Source organism: Leopardus geoffroyi, chromosome D3, assembly GCF_018350155.1.
Source record: "Leopardus geoffroyi isolate Oge1 chromosome D3, O.geoffroyi_Oge1_pat1.0, whole genome shotgun sequence".
Classification (NCBI taxonomy): Eukaryota; Metazoa; Chordata; class Mammalia; order Carnivora; family Felidae; genus Leopardus; species Leopardus geoffroyi.
The window spans coordinates 45,399,287-45,419,919 of record NC_059339.1 but is presented as its reverse complement, the minus strand read 5'-3'; the positions used below and the strand labels follow the sequence as shown (position 1 = coordinate 45,419,919).

General features: G+C 35.4%; 1 protein-coding gene across 4 annotated transcripts in view; it reads right to left on the bottom strand.

Annotated features, from left to right (window-relative positions):
- Window positions 1-20,633, bottom strand: part of RBBP8 (RB binding protein 8, endonuclease) — a 110,122-nt gene that overhangs the window by 53,868 nt on the left and 35,621 nt on the right. For all 4 annotated transcript variants that reach the window (XM_045456909.1, XM_045456910.1, XM_045456908.1 and 1 more), the window contains 3 exons: window positions 19,491-19,533; window positions 11,002-11,097; window positions 52-164 (listed from right to left, as the gene is read on the bottom strand). In XM_045456909.1, the coding sequence (XP_045312865.1) occupies window positions 52-164; window positions 11,002-11,097; window positions 19,491-19,533 (252 nt within the window). The remainder of the gene's footprint in view (window positions 1-51; window positions 165-11,001; window positions 11,098-19,490; window positions 19,534-20,633) is intronic.

Genomic DNA, 20,633 nt, shown 5'->3' with positions numbered 1-20,633 from the left:
TTAACAACAGTACATTATGCTTTAAATACTTAATGAAGAAAGGAAACTCACTAAGCTCTGTGATAAGTTTAAGATTCTGCTGCCGGATATTTTCAAACTCTTGCTGTTTTTTCCGCATATGCTCTTCAGTTACTGCACAGCGATCACATAATCCTGCTCTTAATCTAGGAAACAAAAACAAAATATTTTTAGAGTAGAACTTAAATGTTCTCACCAAAATATATGTAAGATGATGGCTATGTTAATTAACCAGATGATGGGAATTCTTTCACGATGTATGTTTACCAATTACCATTATGTACACTTTATTTTACAATTTTGTCAATTGTATCTCCATAAAGCTGAAATTCAATTTTTTTCAAATACTAAAATATATTTCCTTATATTTGAACTCCAAGACTTTTATGCTTTATAAGATGTAAATAACTGACTTGGCGAATATGGAGAAAATTAATAGTTCAATGATGTATTATACCTTTAACACGTTCTCAAATAGGTTGAAATCATGCCACAACATCACTTTCTACAAGACTGCAATTCCGAGTGGAATTCTGTAAATTCTGCCAATTTTAAACTCTATCCAAAGGAACTTATTTATTGAAGAATCCGACCTTGTTTTAATATACTATAGTCAGAATATGAACTTTAGTCCAGTACCAAGGGGCTGAATTATATCTTAAGTAAGCTTGCCTCTGTATTGCTCGGCATAGGATATGACACATGAGTGATCAACAACTTTTTTAGTTGAATGAATACTAAAGGTCAAAGAGTTCAAAGTTAAAAAAAGGTACTCCATACTTTGCTCTGGTCAGCATTTAAAAAAACCCAACGTCAGAAAAATTCACAATTTACTATTATGCAAAAAAAGGTTTTAAAAAAAGTTTTCACTATTTGTCAGTGCTGAAGAGAGGGTGTCCTAATCACATAAAAGTCTAGTAGACAGCACTGACCTAGAACCAACTTGATATACACTACAGAATTCCCAGAAGCTTAAAAAAAAAAAAAAAGGGTACCCAGAATAAGTAATTTAAAGTATTTCAAGAAATCATGGTGCTTGGGTGGCTCAGTCAGTTAAGCATCCAACTCTTGATTTTGGCTCAGGTCACGATCTCATGGTTTGTGGGTTTAAGCCCTGCATTGGATTCTGTGCTGACAGTGCAGAGTCTGCTTAGGTTCCTCTCTTTCCCTCTCTGTGTCCCTCCCCAACTCACACTCTATCTCAAAATAAATAAACTTAAAAAATATTAAGTATTTCAAGAAATCATCATATCAACATATTCTCTTCTGTATTCTGAGTACTCAAGTGATCCCCCCTTCCATTCCTAGGAGAATATTGGAGATTTACCCTCTAGAGGGTCTAAAACAGACACAGATACAGGTTTGGGAAACACAAGATGTAAGTAAGGGTAGGAGTACAATAGTGAAATAAATGTATATTCATGCCAAATTCTTAGACTTTAGCCTAGGCCCTCATCATCTACTTGGCTTCCAGGACTTTAGTAGCCAGCCCTATTACACATTCCAGAAAGCAGAATAAAGGAGCCTCCTCTAGGAAATCAGACCTAAAGATACCGCCATTTGGGGATTATCAGATCAGGTTGATCTGCAGTGAAGCTCAGAGACCACAATTCCACTCACAGCTTCTACTCAACTTTTATCCATTTCTCTTAAATATATCAATAGACATCTCAGAAAAGCTTATAAAGTGAAAGAGACTAGAGCAAGACACTAAAAAAATATATATATATATACACATATATATACATATACATATATGTATAAAGAAAGGAAGAAAGAAAGAAAGGAAGAAAGAAAGAAAGAAAGTAAGTAAGTAAGTAGGGAGAAGGAAAAAAACACTACCATCATGAAACTGTAAAGAATACTCTCAAGAGAAATAAAGAAGATACCAAACCATGAAATGAAAACAGGATTGCCATAAAAGGAAATATTCTGAGAACAACAACAACAACAATCTTGGAAATTAAAAATATAACAGCAGGGCAGGGAAGCCCCAGGTGGCTGAGTCAGTGGAGCACACAACTCTTGATCTCGGGGTTTTGAGTTCAAGCCCCACGTTGGGTATAGAGATTACTCAAAAATAAAATCTTAAAAAAAAAAAAAAAAAGCCAGCAGGAAAAAACCCAAGCTCAATAGAAGGTAAGAAAATAGAGTTGAGAAAATCTCCTCAAAAAGCGAAGAGCAAATAGAAAAGATTAAAAAACTAGAGAATTATTTTAAAAGGTTTATCCTTTCAATAATAAGAGTTCTAAAAAAAGCAAGTTTTGGGGTGGCAGCAAGGGGCAGAAAAGGAGGAACAAAAAAGACATGAGACCTACAGAAAGCAAAATGGCTTAAATCCAACTATATCAATAATTACATTGTTAATTGATAAAACACTCTGATCTAGAGAGAGATCTTATAACTAACTCTGATCTAAAGGCAGATCTAACTGTCAGGACAAAAAAATTAAGATTCAATATGCTACCTACAATAGACAAATTTTAGATTCCAAGATACGTATAGGCTGAAGGCAAAGAATGGAAAAAGACAGACCATGCAAACAAAAACCAAAATAAAGCTGGAGCATCTATGATAATATCAGACTATAAAACAGACTGTATGACAGGAAGTGTTACTAGTACAGTGAATTTTATAATAAAAGGGTCAATTCACTACAAAAATAAAACAATTATACACATATATGCATCTAACACTAGTGACCCAAAATACAGAGAGCAAAAACTGAGAACTGAAGGGAAAAACAAATTCAACAGTAACAGCTATAGACGTCCACTCTCAATAACGGATAGATGAAGTGAGACAAGAAATCAGCATCGATACAGCAGGCCTGAACAAACCAACGACCACCCAGACCTGACTGACCTCTGCATAACACGCCACCAACAAATGCAGAATGCACAGTTGGAACATTTGCCAGGACAGACCTCTTCCTAGGTCACAAAACAAGTCTCAGTAAGTTTAAAAGCACTGAAACCATAAAAAGCATGTTCTCTCACCACAATGGAATCAAATTAGAAATCAAAAACAGAAGGAAATTTGGAAAATCTGAATCTTAAGCAATGAACTCCTAAATAAAGAACGAGTTCAAGAAGAATCACAAGGGAAATTATAAAATGGGCCATAGCACACATGTATATAAAAGCAATGTTCAATAAATAAAGTTACTGAATACTAAACAGTGATTATCAAAATAACCTCAGTAGTAGGGCTAGAGAATAAAATAGAAGAAATCCTCCAGAACATAAGGAAAAAAAATATGTAACAGAAATCAGAGAAAAGATTATAAAGAATCAGTTTATGACCAAGAAGTACTCCAGAAATAGAGAACATATAAAAATGGAGAGAGGAAATAACAGAAAAGAATTGACAGACCTTAAGAGATACTAGTCTTTAGACTGAGTGTCTAACAGGTTAAAGGAAACACATACACACACACAAACACACACACACCCATCACAAAATTTCAGAACAACAATAAAAAGATCTTAAATTCCAGGAAGGAAAAAATATCTATTACCTATAAAGGAATAACATTAGAATGGTATCAGTCTTATCAACACCGGATGCTAACAGATAATGAGAAAATGTCTTTTTTAAAAAAAAAAAAATTTTTTTTAACGTCTATTTATTTTTGAGACAGAGAGAGAGCATGAACAGGGGAGGGTCAGAGAAAGAGGGAGACACAGAATCCGAAACAGGCTCCAGGCTCTGAGCTGTCAGCACAGAGCCCAACGCGGGGCTCGAACCCACGGCCCGCGAGATCATGACCTGAGCCAAAGTCGGACGCTTAACCGACTGAGCCACCCAGGCGCCCCTGAGGAAATGTCTTTAAAATTTGGAGCAAAAACTATTTTGAACCTAGAATTTTATATCCATTCAAAATATCATCTAAATCAACAGTAAAATGACATTTTTAGACATGCAAGGACTCTTTGAAAACTTACTTCCTGTGCACTTGTGGACTAACATGAGTTGAAAGAAATAATGGTATTAATGTAGGGAGATCCAGTGAAGAGAAATTCCAGAATGGCAGCTATAGAAAAACTTAGAAAGTAAATGGTCCAAATTGGTACAGGAAGGTTTTTAGCCCAAGAAATATACCTCCAAGAATAAGAAAAAAGAAGATGGTAGTCAATAAATAGAATGACACATTACATAGTATTAATGGCATAGTAAGGAAAACATGTCTCTTATCTCAGTATGAAAAAAAGTAGTTAGAACTTCTGGGAAAAACCAGCAAACACATAGAAGTATGTCCTTGTCATAATATAACAAGGCTGATTTGACCAACTGATTTGAAACAGAGTAGAAAGAATCTATGTGGCCTGGACAGGAGAAACAGTCTACTGGGGCACCTGGTGATTCAGTCGGTTAAGTGCCCAACTCTTGACTTTGGCTCAGGTCATGATCTTATGGTTCCTGGGTTCATGCCCTGTGTTGGGCTCCATGCTGACAGCGGAATGCCTGCTTGGGATTCTCTCTCCCTCTCTCTTTGCCCCTCCCTTGCTCTCTCTCAAAATAAATAAATAAACTTAAAAAAAAAAAAAAAGTCTCCTGGAGTGGCACAGAGGTCATGACATCAGATCTGCAGAGAAGGAAATGCTATCTTGCCTTAGCAGAGAATACTTAGAGTCAATAAATAAATAGTTTACTATCCTCCAGCAATATAGTGGTGAGCTCAGGGAGACTGTTCAGACATTTTTCTAAAATATATTCCTGTAAAGACATATTTTTATAAAAATGTATGTATTAAGGTTTAAGATAAAATAGAAGAACTAAAATATAACTATTCAAAAATATGTGAGGGAGAAGAGCCTGGGTGGCTCAGTTGGTTGAGAGGCTGACTCTTGATTTTGGCTTAGGTCATGATCATGGGATTGAGCACTGTCAAGGCTCCACGCTCAGTGTGGAGGCCCTCTCCCCTGCTTGTGCTCCCTCTACAGTAAAAAATAAAATAAAATAAAAAATAAAAACAAAAATATGCAAAGGAAAATGGTATCCTCATCTTCATAGTAAGAAATAAGATGGTCTCAAATTGATAAATCAAGGGTTAAAGTGAAAATGTATCATTTAGAATCTGGAGCACTAAAAACTGGGACTGGTAGGGGTGGAAAAGAGGAATATATAGTAACTATGCATTTTATAATGCATATGCATTACTTTAATAAAAGTTGAAAAGGAAAAATAAAATAAGCTAACAAGTATTTAATTTTGTAATATTATATTCTAATAAACTTTGTGTAACATCTTTTTGAGAATTTAAGGTACTAGAAAGGACATACACCTTCTTGTCTTTCTGCTATAACATAATGTTTTCGGATTCTCAAGCATTTCTAAATCTAATAAGTAAGGTCTATTTATGCCTTTAAAATTCCAAAAGAAATAAATCTCTGTAAACTATTCCAAGGGGCACCTGGGTGGCTCAGTTGGCTAAGCATCTGACTCTTGATTTCAGCTCAGGTCATGATCTTACGGTTCATGAGATCCAGCTGTGCAGTAGGTTCCACACTGGCAGTGTGGAGCCTGCTTAGGAGAATCCTCTCTCTGCTCCTCCCCTGCTCATGCGTGTGCTCTCTCTCTCTCAAATACTAAATAAATTAAAAAAAACAAAAACAAAAAAACCCCAACTATTCCAAAACCAAGAGACTATTAAACTGTTATAAGAGAAAACTCAATTTTAACTATTTGCTTAAAGTACCTGACATTTCATATTTACAGTTCTAAGATTTGTTCAAATTAATAGCTTAGGGTCCATGCAGTAAACACTCAAACAGTTGACCTGATTGTGGTAAATTTATACACAGAATTATTAAGCTACAGAGGCCAAAGAGCACATGACATAGAAAAGTCATCGAAGGGGCGCCTGGCTGGCTTAGTTGGTAGGACATGTGACTCTTGATCTCAGTGTTGTGAGGTCAAGCCCCACTTTGGGCATCGATCTTACATTAAAAATAAATAAATAAAAATAAAAATAAAAATAAAAGAAAAAGAAAAGTCACTGGAAAACCCTGAAAGAGGTAAATGGCATGGAACAATTCTAATGGATTAGTTAGAAGTCTTCTGCTAGTCAGTTTTTCAGTAAAAATTGAACACTTTATTGTTTCTAAGAAATAAAATCTGGTATGTTAAAATGTCATGACATATGATTGAAAACAACCCCTTGGAACACCTAGTTTCCAACTTTAAAAATGCCACTGACAGACAGTTATAAAATGAAACATTTTCTAGCTTGTTTATTACTTCCAGTTTTCTCCAGTCAACTGCCACTCTTGATAACAGTATTTGTGAAAAAGAGTCAACTCTTGATTGCTCACTGACCCTAGTTTAAATTTAAACTGATAGGAGAAAATATACTAGGTTCCTATTTCCATCAAGGTTCCACTGCTGCTGTCAGAGAAAGAAAAACCCTCAATTTCACAGGAGAATGAATGCAATTTTAGTAGCTATATACAGGTAACAGGGAAAGAAGAATAATTCCACTAGTAAGAGCAGAAAGCAGCATGCTTTCTGAGTTATATTCGTTTCTTCATAGAGATGAAGAAATAAAAGCTTTCATTTTGCAATTAAAACTCACCAGATTAACAAGTATGCTCAATTGTTTGTTATACCCCAAAAAGATTTCCTCAAATTTATTCATTTTCAGGGTGCCGGGGTGGCTCAGTCCGTGTCCGACTCTTGATTTTAGCTCAGGTCATGATCTCATGATTCGTGAGATCAAGTCCCGCATTGAGCTCCATGTGACAGCTTGGAGACTACTTGGGATTCTCGCGCTCTCTCTCCTGCCCCTCCCCAGCTCATTCTCTTTCTTTCTCTCTCTAAATAAACAGTAAATAAACTTCAAAAAAATTATTCATTTTCATTCAAAAGGTGATCATACTCATGATCACCTACAATGAGTACTGTAGGTGCTGAAATACAACAGTGGCCAGGATAATGTAATTTCTTTTAAAGAGTTTAGAGTGTACTAAAAAAAGACAGGTAGTAAAAGAGTAATTAAGGCAAAGCATGATTCACATCATGACAGCGGAAATACAGGGTACTATTAAAGCACACAGCAAAACTAAACCTAGTCTAGAAAGTCAGAGATCTCCTGAAAAATATTTAAATTAAAACCTATGAGTAACACAAAAAGAGCACATTTGGTCTAGTATTTGAAAAATAGTTGCACAACCACAAATCCCCTGATTATGAACACAAATTTTCCCTTTCAATGACAGATGAAATATGAGTTTCCTACAACTGCCAAAAATGCTTTTAAAAATATTAAAATCTACTAGACAACCATGTTTTAACTGCTTTGTTCAGATTTTTTTTAATGCATTCTATCCACATCACAGTGACTATTCCTTACATTTAGTGAAATACTTTGTTTCCTTCAAGGAAAGTCTCTTACAATACTAGTGTAGTAAAACATAAGCCACCTAAAATTAGAACTTTTTATTATCAAATTTACTTTAACCAGGTAATTCTTTTCATCTAAACATCTCACAATGTTTTCACAACATTAGCATAAAAAATAAAAATTGCTTCATCCTATAAAGAGTAAGTAGCAAGTTTCAGAATTACTGTTTAGAAATTTTAATGAAACACAGGGTGCCTGGGTGGCTCAGTCGGTTAAGTGTTCGACTCTTGGCCTGAGCCCAGGTCTTGATCTCATGGTCATGAGTTCAAGCCCCGCATTGGGCTCTGCTCTGGGCGTGAAGCCTACTTAAAAAAAAAAAAAAAAAAAAGAAATTTTTAACAAAACACATTTTGCTTTTTAAAGGTCTTAGCAAAACGTTTTTATAGATTTTTAAAGCTTGCTCTGGGTTTCTTACATGACATAAAACTTAAAATGAAATTTTAAATAAAGCAGAACTTTACCAAATGTTACCTAGACATTTAAAGGTAGTATATAGTTAATAGCAATTAAAAACAAAAACAACCGAAAAAAAAACTTCCAAAAAACCAGACTAGAAAATAGACAATATTGGGGAATTAATATTGCAAAGTACCTGTTTTGTTAACTTTAGGTCAAGCACAAATACTCTGAGATGATCAGTTAAGGTATAATTCATTTACATAACATTTATAAAATTAAGACAACATACAGACAAGGCTTCAGGAAAACAGAAACTGGGGGGTTTGTAGGGTCAAATTTAACCTAATTATCCATTAACTGTTATCTTGGTATGGCTTCTTACCTCTTTGCCAGTTCAGTTTCCTCCTATGTAAAATGGATTTACCATACCAGCATTAATGTGAAGATTAAGTACTAGATGCACGGGTACAGGTACAAAGTAAGCCCTCAATACATATCAATCACTGAGGAGTTAAAGCCTGAGAAAAATATGACCCCCCCACCATTCCTCCCAAACGCTTTACTACATATCCAGACAAAACAAGGAAATGCCTCACCACACTAACAGAAAAGTAGTTGATGATTTCCTTTTTGATCCTGGACTCGGGAAAAAAAGGGGTCAAATGGCTTTCTAGAGACTGGATCTGACTAGAGTGCTAAAGGCTGAAATCATCGTCACCAATTAGAAGGGACACTGTAAGTTTTTAAAAATTTCTATTATGTACTTAACTTGCATTAATCTCATTTAATCTTTAAAATAGCCCTGTGGAGAAAGTGTGGTTGGTGTCATGCCATATGTTCTTGGCTTTTCTTCTACTCTGATAATTTTTCTTTCTCATTTTTGTTTGTTGGCTTGGTCCTTATTCTTCATTAAACCTTAATCAGTACGTCCGAGCTCGATGCCTCTTCTATTCTCTTCCCACACTCTTTAAGATGTCCCTAGATCTCTTATCCAGTCTAAGTTTTAAATGCCATTTATATGCAGGTGATGACTTTCAAATTCTTTTCTCTAGCTCTAATCTCTGTAGTTAGTTTCAAATTCACATATACAATTATCTACCTGACATGTCTGTTTGGATATAACACATACTGTCAATACCTGCTCCTATTCCTTTGTGATTTCCCTGCTTAAAATCTCCAATTACTTCTGATTACAACAAAATCCAAACTTTTTGCCCATGATCCTACATAATGTAGTTACTCCCACCTTTCCAATCCTATCCCCTATCATTCATCCTCCTACTCAAGTTAGAACCACTGCAGACTTTCTATTCTTCAAATATTTCAAAACTTATTTCCGCCTAAAGCTTTTGTATTTGTTCTCTTTTTATCTTCAGTTCTTCGAGTAGCTCTTATCTATATTATTTACGTCTCGGTTAAAATGGTACCTCCTCAGAGAGGCCATTCCTGACACCTATCCCTTCACTTTCCAATGTCTGTGGTCACTTAATTACACCACTCAATTTTATTTCTTCACAGCACTTATAATCTGAAAGCCTCTTACTTGCATGACTCACTCCAAACCTTTAAAAATTAAATATAAGCTCCATGATACTAGGGATAGTGTTATCCCTAGCACCTACAGCTATACCTAGATCACAGCAAGGACTCAATATTTATTTATGAATCTGAATTAAGGGCACAGTATAAACTTGAAATTCAAATTTGCATCTATGATTCCAGCGCGCGTGTAACTTCATTCCACAATAGGCTGCCTATTCCAGTAAATGTGCATTTCTCTGGGACAGCAGTTGTAGAAGAAAAGTGTACAACTGCAGTTTGCACAGATGGAGTGTTAAATTATTCCACCACTAAAGGTACAGTGGCAAACTCAAGCCACCAGCCCTCCTGTGGCATATACACAATAATAACAAAGGGAAATTATTAACTATAAATGCAAGAAACATTGTTTGTTGCAGGTAGTTCAAGGTCTTACATAGCAATTGCAGTTCAGACAAAGGAATACCGCAAAATCTGGAAGTCTCTTCTAACCTAGGGTGGTAATCTCATAGGAGTGAGAAATAAAGATGTATGTGGAGGGGCGCCTGGGTGGCGCAGTCGGTTAAGCGTCCGACTTCAGCCAGGTCACGATCTCGCCGCCTGTGAGTTTGAGCCCCGCGTCAGGCTCTGGGCTGATAGCTCAGAGCCTGGAGCCTGTTTCCGATTCTGTGTCTCTCTCTCTCTGCCCCTCCCCCATTCATGCTCTGTCTCTCTCTGTCCCAAAAATAAATAAACGTTGAAAAAAAAAAAAAAAAAAAGATGTATGTGGAAATTAAGTGACAGGCATTATCTTGGAAATATTCAGAAAGAAGAATCCTAGACTGCCTACAGAAATATGTAGGAGAAAAAAAGAGAATGGCAGAAACACGAAGACAAACAGAATTGTGAAGCAGTTTCCACCTACTTAGACATAAAAATGGAATTAAAGCATCAAATGAATTAACACATTACTACTCTTTCTTTTTTTAATGTTTATTTATTTATTTTAGAGAGAGAGTGGGTGTGAGCATACGTGGGAAACAGGCAGAGAGAGAGAAGGAGAAAGAATCCCAAGCAGGCTCTGCACTGACAGCACGGAGCCTGATGTGGGGTTGATCTCTTGAACTGAGAGATCATGACCTAAGCTAAAATCAAGAATCAGATATCTAACCAACTGAACCACCCAGGCACCCCAGAACATTACTACTCTTAAGCTCATCTTATATCAACACCAGATAAATATTATTTAGGGGAACCTGGGTGGCTTACTCGGTTAAGCATCTGACTACAGCTCAGATCATGATCTCATGGTTCGTGAGTTTGAGCCCCACATCAGGCTCTCTGCTGTCAGCACACAGCCTGCTTCGGATCCTCTGTCTCCCTCTCTCTTTACACCTCCCCTGCTCATGCTCACTCTCTCTCACAAATAAACATTTAAAAAAACCCAAAAAACAAGAAATATTAAAAGGTAAATTGATGAGATTCCTGTAATTAATAAAAAAAAAAAAAAACAAATCTGTAAGAGTATATATTTATCCAAAGTTGACATTAGTTTGGGAAAAGAGCACATCAGTCCCAGAACTGTTTTATAAATTAAAACCAATGTTCTATTAAAGGAGGAAATCACCACTTACTCAAGAATACCCAAGAACCCGACTCACCGATCTTCTAAAACTTTAATGGTTTCATGAAGGACTTTTTGTTGTTCTCTCAGCTGTTGATTTTTGGTGAAGAATTCTTCTAGTCTCTGTGCATCTCTAAAAGTCAAGAAATACATTTTTAAAAAGAAAATCCTAGCAGGATAATTATCCTAATGGGATAATTCTATCGTAACAATTCCAAAGTATGGTCTCACACTTACATAACATGTATTTCTTATATCAAAATAAACTTCAAGGGCAAACTTTAAATATCTTGTTGGGGTGCCTGAATGGCTCAGTAGGTTAAGTGTCCAACTCTTGATTTTGGCTCAGATCATGATCTCACAGTTTTGAGACTGAGCCTTGTGTCAGGCTCCATGCTGGGCGTGGAGCCTGCTTAAGATGCTCTCTACCTTTGTCTGCTCCCCTCCCCAACCCATGTGTGCTCTTTCTCAAAAAAAAAATCTTATTAATCAGACTTCACATTATACTAGAATGTGCTCTGTAGTATTTTTGTGTACTATAAAAGTATTGTCTTAAGTACCAGACATTCATTATACAGTGTTGGAACACAGAGGAAGGAGTGGATTCTGATGTCATCGTTGACTCAATGTTGTCAAAAATGATATTAAAATGTACACTTACTTTTTTTAATTATTTTGTCTGTATTTGTTAATGTAAGTAACAGATATCTCCACTCATCTCTATTCCAATTATGGGAGATTTATGCTTTCTTATTAATTACTGTGTTGCCTAAACTTCTTACTTGGTATTACTTTTAAGTCAGGGCTTATAGTAGAGTGGAAGCATGCAAACCCTAGATCCTAAAGCCTAGGTTTGAATCTCAGGTCTCATTTATCAGCTGTGTGACCTAGTGCAAGTAAAAATGATACATTAGTATATATCCAATAAGGCACTCGCAAGGACTAAGTAAGCATTAATATATGTATAGCACCCAGAAAAGTACAATCACATACTAGGTTCTATTTAAGTGTTTACCATTGTGATTTTATAGTAGGAAAAAGCAAAAAATTTTAAAATTATTTTATTATTTTAAACGTATTTTAGAGAGAGAGAGAACGAGTTTGTGGGGGACAGGGACAGAGGGAGGGAGAGAGAAAGAGAATCTCAAACAGGCTTCATGTTGAGCGTGGAGTCCAACATGGGGACTCCCCACCCTGGGATCATGACCTGAGCCAAAATCAAGAGTTGGGACACTCAACCGACTGAGCCGCTCAGGCGCTCCTAAAATTTTCTTCTAGTAGATTACCTGATTACTTTCCAAGATAGTGTCATATTCTACCCTTCCATTATCATATTTTTAAAAATCACATTATTATATAAATTATGCATATAAATTAATTCTAAGAAAACCCATTAGAAATTTGATTGGGATTTTCTGTATGGTCTTGAAGCTGAAAAAAATACTGTGGTTGAAACATCTTCCCCAGTCCCCTCAAGGGTTTAAAATATCAAATTATGACAAACCAGTCTACTACAAAAAGTAGATGTCAAAACGACTACCAAATGGCTAGAATGTAGTATCACTGGCAGCAAAACAGATAAGTCAGACAGCTAAGTAAAAATGTCAAATACCCAATATAGGGGGTACTTCGTATATACTGGTTGAGTAATTGATATTGAATAAAAAATGAAAAATCAATACACCTAAAAGTAATAGACTACCGCATATAGTTCTGGTAGCATTTGTAGCCATCTGAAATTTTGGAAATAATAACAGTGATAGCTGAAACTCATTAATTTGGCTGTTGCTTAATTTAAAAAATGCTTTTCTAATATTTCTAGAAAATATATTTAATTCAGAAGCAGTACCAACCTTTCATTAATCCTGCTTTTAAAATATTCAACAAATATAACCAAATTAAAAACTTTTCAAAGTTTGGGGGAACAATTAAAGACATTTTCTAAGTTAACAGATAAGCTGCCAATATCTATTTAACATTAGCATTTAATCTAAACAATCTAGATCATAAAAATATAACCAAATATTATATTCCAGATTCACATATTGAAGAATTACACACACACACACACACACACACGGAATGAAAAGTTGATAGGAAAAGTTTTTTTCTTAAATTATGAACAAGAGAAAAGATGTTTTTATTAAACAATTTTTTTTAATGTTCAATTTTTTTTGAGAGAGAGACAGAGCACTAGCAGGGGAAGGCAGAGAAAGAGGGAGATGCAGAATCCAAAATAGGCTCCAGGCTCTGAGCTGTCCACACAGCCCAATGCGGGGCTCAAACTCACGAACCATGAGATCATGACCCGAGACGAAGTCATATGCTTAACTGACTGAGCCTCCCAGGCTCCCCACAAGAGAAAATTTGTAACAGTAATGTAATGTCTGATTTTCCTACATCCACATATTCTACTCTTGTCTATTTAGAATGATTCAGAACATAGTAGCATTTGTTTTAAAACCAAATAGACTGATGACCTACGTTAAAATTAAAACTAACCTCAATTACTTAATAAAATATTCATGTCAACTCAGTGGTAAACATAACAGGGTTCTATGAATTGTAGGAACAATTTAACAAATTCCTTAAGAAAGCAAATTGATGAGTTCTAAATGGTACAAAAAAGAGTCAGGCAATTTCAAAAAAAAATTAGGAGTGAAATGCATTGCAAGCTGCATCTACCTTGGACCTCATCTAAAGGAGGTTCGTTATTAGGAGACAAATAACCAACCTCACTCATCTAAGGTAAGCTCAATGTATCTATCCCATAGGCAGCATCTTACTGGATACTCAGTATCATTTTCCTGGTAGATGGCATTCTGTCCTTCTGAGACAAATGAACATTTTAGATAAATGGCATGTAAATACAACTCGTGTGTAAAAGTGGGTAAATCTTGTATATGAAAATGTGGCTATAAAATGACAGATAACAAACCCTCCCATATACTACATACACCAGTCTTCTCATTAGTTTAAAATCAATGTCATATACTGGAGGGGTAGAGAAGCACTATAGGGATCAAAACTGGTACTACTGTGAATTAAGAAAATGGGGAAACTATATGTGTTCAAGTTATATTCTCTATAACCTTTGTTATAAGAAATTAAAAGTATGACAACAGTCCTGCACAGCTGCAGGACTTTTTTTCCTTTGTAATTTTTTAAATTTGTGAATTTAAATATCTTGATTGCCATAAAGCTGGATGGCTGAATATGGCAAATGTTATCTTTAAATAAAATTTAAAAAAGAAACCCAAACAATTCTAAAAAAAAATAAAGAATGGCAAATAAATAGGATGATGACAAGATTCACTAACTGACCATTAAAACAGTCCATCAGTTGGTAAGTAATGGATATACACTGGCAAAAACAGATGTAGCCCATGTCCACAAGTAGGTTAAAAGAATCAGGTGGAACTTTTCAAAAGTTCTTAAGTTCTTTAAGTAGAACTTTTCAAAAAATCCCATAATATTCACCTGTCAACATTTTTACATGTTTAATTTGATAAACGAATTTGTGTAAGAGAAAAGCATTAACCATGCAGAGACAACTATCATCAAAACACAGATCTCAAACAATCAAGTGATAGACAAAATATGGTAAAATTATTGATTTCTCTTCTTCTTCTTCCAGGTGGGAATCCCTAAGGGTTGGGACTCTCTACTTATTAATATAGCTATCCTAACAATATGGAGCTAAGACATCCTGGTTATTCCTGCATCCTAACTGTATACTGTAAAATATACTGAGATATAGGGATTATGCTAATATAAGAAAGCCCAAGTTCCTGGTCCCACAGTGCAAATATCTAACTTACTATAAAATAAAGCATCCCTTTAATTCTCTGATTACTCAGGGAATTTACTTACCTGTGCCCAAAATGTACAACCCCAAACTACCTGAGGTACACAGGTACAAAGTAGTTACAATATATATTAGAAGGTTGCTAAGAGGATCAGATGACTCTAAACTACAGGTGAAGTAAGGCATTATTACTAGCTACTGAAAAACCAGCTGCTTTTAAAATGTTTTCCATTCTTTAAAATTCAAAAGTGTTATAGATGATTTTTGAGAAAGTAAAATTCAGCAGTCATTTACAAATTTAAGAAGTTTTTCATGTGGCTGATTGGTTACAGGTATGGAGAAATGCATTTTGTGTAGAAAGTCAGTAATAAAGTGCATTGGTCATAAGCAAATCTAGATCACTTCTAATTATGTATCATTCATTTGATGATTCTGATTCAAGCTAAGAGGAAATACTGCTTTGTAGCTGTAAATCATTTAAAATAGCAATATTTTAGAAAATAAAATTACTAAGGCTACATGAAGAATACATTTAAATAAAACAAAATCCTTTAACAACATTTAGTGAATGTAGCTTAAAATGTATAATCAAATACCAGACAATACTTTCTGAGTTTCAATACTGCAACTGACCAACATTTTGGGGCACGTGGGTGGCTCAGTTGGTTGAGCATCTGACTTCGGCTCAGGTCATGATCTCATCATAGTTGGTGAGTTCAAGACCCACATGGGGCTCTGTGCTGACAGCTCAGAGCCCTCTTCAGATCCTCTGTCCCCGCCCCCCTGCCCCTCCCTTGCTTGTGCTCTCTCAAAAAAAAAAAAAAAGTGACCAACATTTTGATTAAAGGATATCATTCTAATCAAAGGTTGTTAATACAGCATTAACATGACCATTAACCAACACCAAACCAAGGTACAATATAAAAGCTCCTTGTCTAACTAATAATCGACTCTAAAACATTGCATTTTTGGTTTTAGAAAAGGCCAGAGGTAACAAGAATTCCTATATAGTGTTACTGTACATAAAAGAGGATACTTGTAGGGGCACCTGGGTGGCTCAGTTGGTTAAGTGTCTGACTTCAGGTCACATTATGATCTCACAGTTCATGAATTTAAGCCCTGTGTCAGACTCTGTGCTAACAGTGAGAAGCCTGGGTGGGATTCTCTCTCTCTCCCTCCCCCTCTCTCTACCCCTCTCTGACTCGCGCACTTTCTCTCTCTCTTGAAAACTTAAAAAAAAAAAAAAGAAGAGGACACTTGTAGAATAACTTCAGTGATCGGTAATTAACTATTTAAGTTTGGTATGTAGCTTATCTTCTGATTGGCAATGTCTGTAGCAACCAACACTAGCTGGGCTATATATAAAAATGAAGATGAAAACAACAGAATAAGTACACTTCGTGATTTTAATTTTTTTTTTTACATTTATTTATTTTTGAGAGACAGAGAGAGAGAGAGAGAGACGGAGCACAAGTGGGGGAGGAGCAGAGAGAGAGGGAGACACAAAATCCAAAGCAGGCTCTAGGCTCTGAGCAGTCAACACAGAGCCCAACACGGGGCTTGAACTCACAAACCGTGAGATCATGACCTGAGCTGAAGTCAGACGCTTAACTGACTGAGCCACCCAGGCGCCCTACGCTTCATAATTTGAAATCTCAAAGGACGCAAAATATTTTCACCACTGAAGAAAAGAGTATTTATTCCTAAGTAAAACAAAGATGTTTCCCTTTTGATTTCAAGTGGATAAAAGACAAATTTTACTTATTAACCAAGAAAACAATCCTGTTTTATCCAACTAACACAATTTCAATATATTTATTTTTGTAATAACTCATTATGGGAAGAATTTACATATAAAGTGTTCTTCGGCAAGTATTCAGATAATTCGGACATACATAAACATAAGGTAATACCACCAACACTATTTAAAATGCATTAAAAGGCTAGAGAGTTTGTGAAATACCTACTGGCTACAGAAATAAAAGGTGGGGCACCTGGGTGGGTCAGTCAGTTGAGTGCCCGACTTCAGCTCAGGTCACGATCTCACGGTTCATGAGTTTGAGCCCTACTTCAGGCTCTGTGCTGACAGCTCAGAGCCGGAAGCCTGCTTTGGATTCTGTGTCTCCCTCTCTCTCTGCCACCAGCCCCCCCCCCCCCCGCCCTAGCTCATGCTCTCTCTCAAAAATAAACAAACATTAAAACAAAAATTAAAAAGAAAAAAACAAAAAAGGTCATTTGTGCCATGAAAGGAGATCATGCCCCAAGAGCTGCACTGGCTGCTACTCTCTGAACCACAGTAGTAGGATTAGTCTAACTGTAGTGACATTTTTGGTTGCCTATCCAACAGCCATTTCCTTCCTATTCCTTGCTAAAAGAATACTGAATTTTTTCAATATCCAACAGATGAAGAAAAGTTGATCTCTTCAGACTCAAGGAATGAATGTTAATTTTTTTCATTAAAAAAAAAATATTTTAGGTAATCTCTATACCCAACGTGGGGCTCAAGATCCTGAGATCAAAGGTCACATGCTCTACCAACTGAGCAGCCAGCTGCCCCGTTTTTTCATTTTTTGGTTTCATCTTAAAATAACTTCAGGTCTATTATAAATAAATTATAAATACACAACAGAGTACCTGTGTATCTGTTACTCAACTTCTCAAAATATTAACATCTTGTGTGACCAGAATACATTTATGAACATCAAGAAATTGATACAATACTATTAACTAATCTATAGACCTTATGCAAATTTTGCCAACTGTTCCTCTAACATTATTTTTCTGGTCCAGGATCCAATCCTGGATCCTACACTGCACTTAATCTAGAACAGTTTCTCCATCATTTTTGTCTTTCACAATCTTGACCTTTGAAAAGTACTGGCCAGTTATTTTGATGGTTCTTCAATGTGGGTTTTTCTGATGTTTCCCCACGATAAAATCTGGGCTATGCATTTTTGGTAAGAATACTACAGGAATAACATTGTGCTCTTCTTAGTGCATCAAATCAAGAGGTACATGGGGCTGACATATCTGATTTCTAGTGATATTAACTTTGATAGTTTGAGATGAATTCTGTCCGGTTTCTCTGCTATATTATTATAATTTTGCCCTATGTAATTAATAAGTATCTTGCGGGGAAATACTTTGAGTACTTTGCAAAATCCTAACTAACAAGATATATACCCTAAATTTACTACTCAGAAAAGGCTTATTTAATTTCCTCTATAGGAACATCTCGCAATGGTGGGAACTAATCATAAGAAACAGAGAAATGAATTATTCTACGCCTGAGATACTTAAAATGACATCTGTAAGGCAGGAATATGTACATTCTCAATAATGCAAAGCATTATGTATCACTAATTAAATAGGATCATAAAATCATTCTTAAAAAAAAAAACCTGTTTATAAACTTATGGTTTTATATTTCTGAATCAAAGTCACCTCCCAAACATGATTTTCTAGGTGTAAAAGGAACTTTCCAATTTTTATTTTCATATCATATTGGAGAAAACAAATGGGTGTGTTTTGATGGGTGACTGTTAACTCCAGCTTTTGGTTGGAGCCTTGGAAGCTTGAGGAATATGATGTAACTAAGGCCCATTGGTATATATCATAAAGTAAATGCAGTATTAGTCACAATGACATAGGGGTGGCCTGAGTGGCTCAGTTAAGCATCCGACTCTTGATTTGGGCTCAGATCATGATCACGGTTGTGGGATTGAGCCCCATGTCAGGCTCCTAGCTGAGCATGGAGCTTGCTTAGGATTCTCTCTCTCCCTTTCTTTCTGCCCTGCCCCTATTTGTATAACTACATACACTCTCGCTTTCAAAATAAATAAATATTAAAAAAAAATGGTATTAATTTTTGTTATAAGCAATAACATTCTATGATGCATCTGTTTCAGATTCCTGAATGTGGAAGCCCTAAAGAACCATGAGTAAAATTTGCTTCGGACTTAGAAAATCAGATCTGATTCTAGGCTTAATAACCAAAACAGGGAGGGGAAAGTGGGTGATGGGCATTGAGGAGGGCACCTGTTGGGATGAGCACTGGGTGTTGGATGGAAACCAATTTGACAATAAATTTCATATTAAAAAAAAATAACCAAAACAATTCAGGGGAACTTTTGGTAATTTCAAACTAGTTAAAAGGGGTCTCATTTGCTCCTATACCTTTTTTTTTTTTTTTAAGGATTTTTTTTTTTTAAGTAATCTCTACACCCAATGTGGGGCTTGAACTTACAACCCCTAGATCAAGAGTCACAGGTCCACCGAATGAGCCTGCCAGGAGCCCCTTGTCTCATTTCTTGTATCAGTTCAGAAATCCCAGATTTTGCTCCTTTCTTGCAGTATCTTAAATTCCAGGTGTTAATCACAGATGAGAAAAGAATAACATTGACAGATCAAAATGAATTTATAGAACAGTTATTTTCTTAATAAATACTTTATGGAAAAAGATTATATGTATACATACCCATATGTATGTATGTATATATAAAAATTACATTAATGTATAAATATATGCAAATATTAACTAAGAATATACTCAAAATTAAGTTATTCTTTTTACCTTAGAATTTTGAAAAACTCATGGTCAACTATCCAAGGTCCATGCTGTAAACTAACTTTCTCATAAATAAGCCATTGAGGTCAAATAGGACGTCAGTATCAATTAATTTAAAAATAAGAAATCAGTATTATATACTGGTACTTACAAAATTCGTTCCTTTTTCAGTTTTGTTACTTTTACTTGTAAACCTGAAAAAGAAAAAAAAAAAAACCACAGTATTTTATTTATACATTTACCACTTCTAAAGCAGTTGATCTGAGTTTCTTTATGAGTCTAATGCTACACCATTAAGTTACTCGACTCTGGGCTCTGAATAATAAGCCAGGTCCCATTAGCTTGGAGAGTGTATTTCCCTTATTTGTACCCCAAGGTCACAAAAGTATATCTGCAACATTACTGCCTTTAGTCTATTATATGACAGCTAAGTAGAGTGAAATTTTCTCCACCTAAAGTGAGTTACTTCCTTCATAATAGCAGGGGCAAGCATATAATTAGAGGCTCACTATAAATGAAGGTCTATGTTCTGACATAGCCTATGTATTTGCTAACAGCAACCATGCTTATGTAGGCTCAAGTCTTCTGGGATTAAAATAGATTATTGCAGGAAGTCCTGGATGAGGAGCAAAATTGCTTACGCTAAAATACTTAACGAAGAACACTCAAGATAGCTGTTACATATATTTCTTATTTTAATTGAGTCTGACACAACACATAAGAGAAGACTCCTGCCTATGGGACTCAAGCAGTTATCATGAAGAAAGCAGGCTGAAGGGCACTGAAACTGCAAGGAAGGATATGGACAAAATAGAGTGACATTTCTAATTTTTGTAAATGATAATTAACAAAAGGAGAAAAATGGTCATTAAACAAATACAAAAATCTATCCAACATTACTAGCAACTAAATATAAATTCAAACCAAAACAATTACTTAGCAAAATTATAAAGACTGTAATACCCAATATGTTGATAAAAGTGCTGTAAAACTATACTCCCATACTTGCTGGAGATATTATAAATGGATAGAATTCTTTTGGAAAGCAATTTAGCAATACGTAATAGGACTCCTTCATCAGTATCTCATTTCCTGGATTCTAACCCAAGAATATAATCCAAACTATAGAGAAACTCATAGTCACAAAGGACACTGAACAATTTATAGCAATATAAACTGCTTAAAATAGGGATGTTTAAATAAAATATGATATAATCACTTGATGGGATATTATTAAAATAAGTGAAAAAAACTGTCTATTTAGCAACGCTAAACTATTTGGTTTTCTATTTTC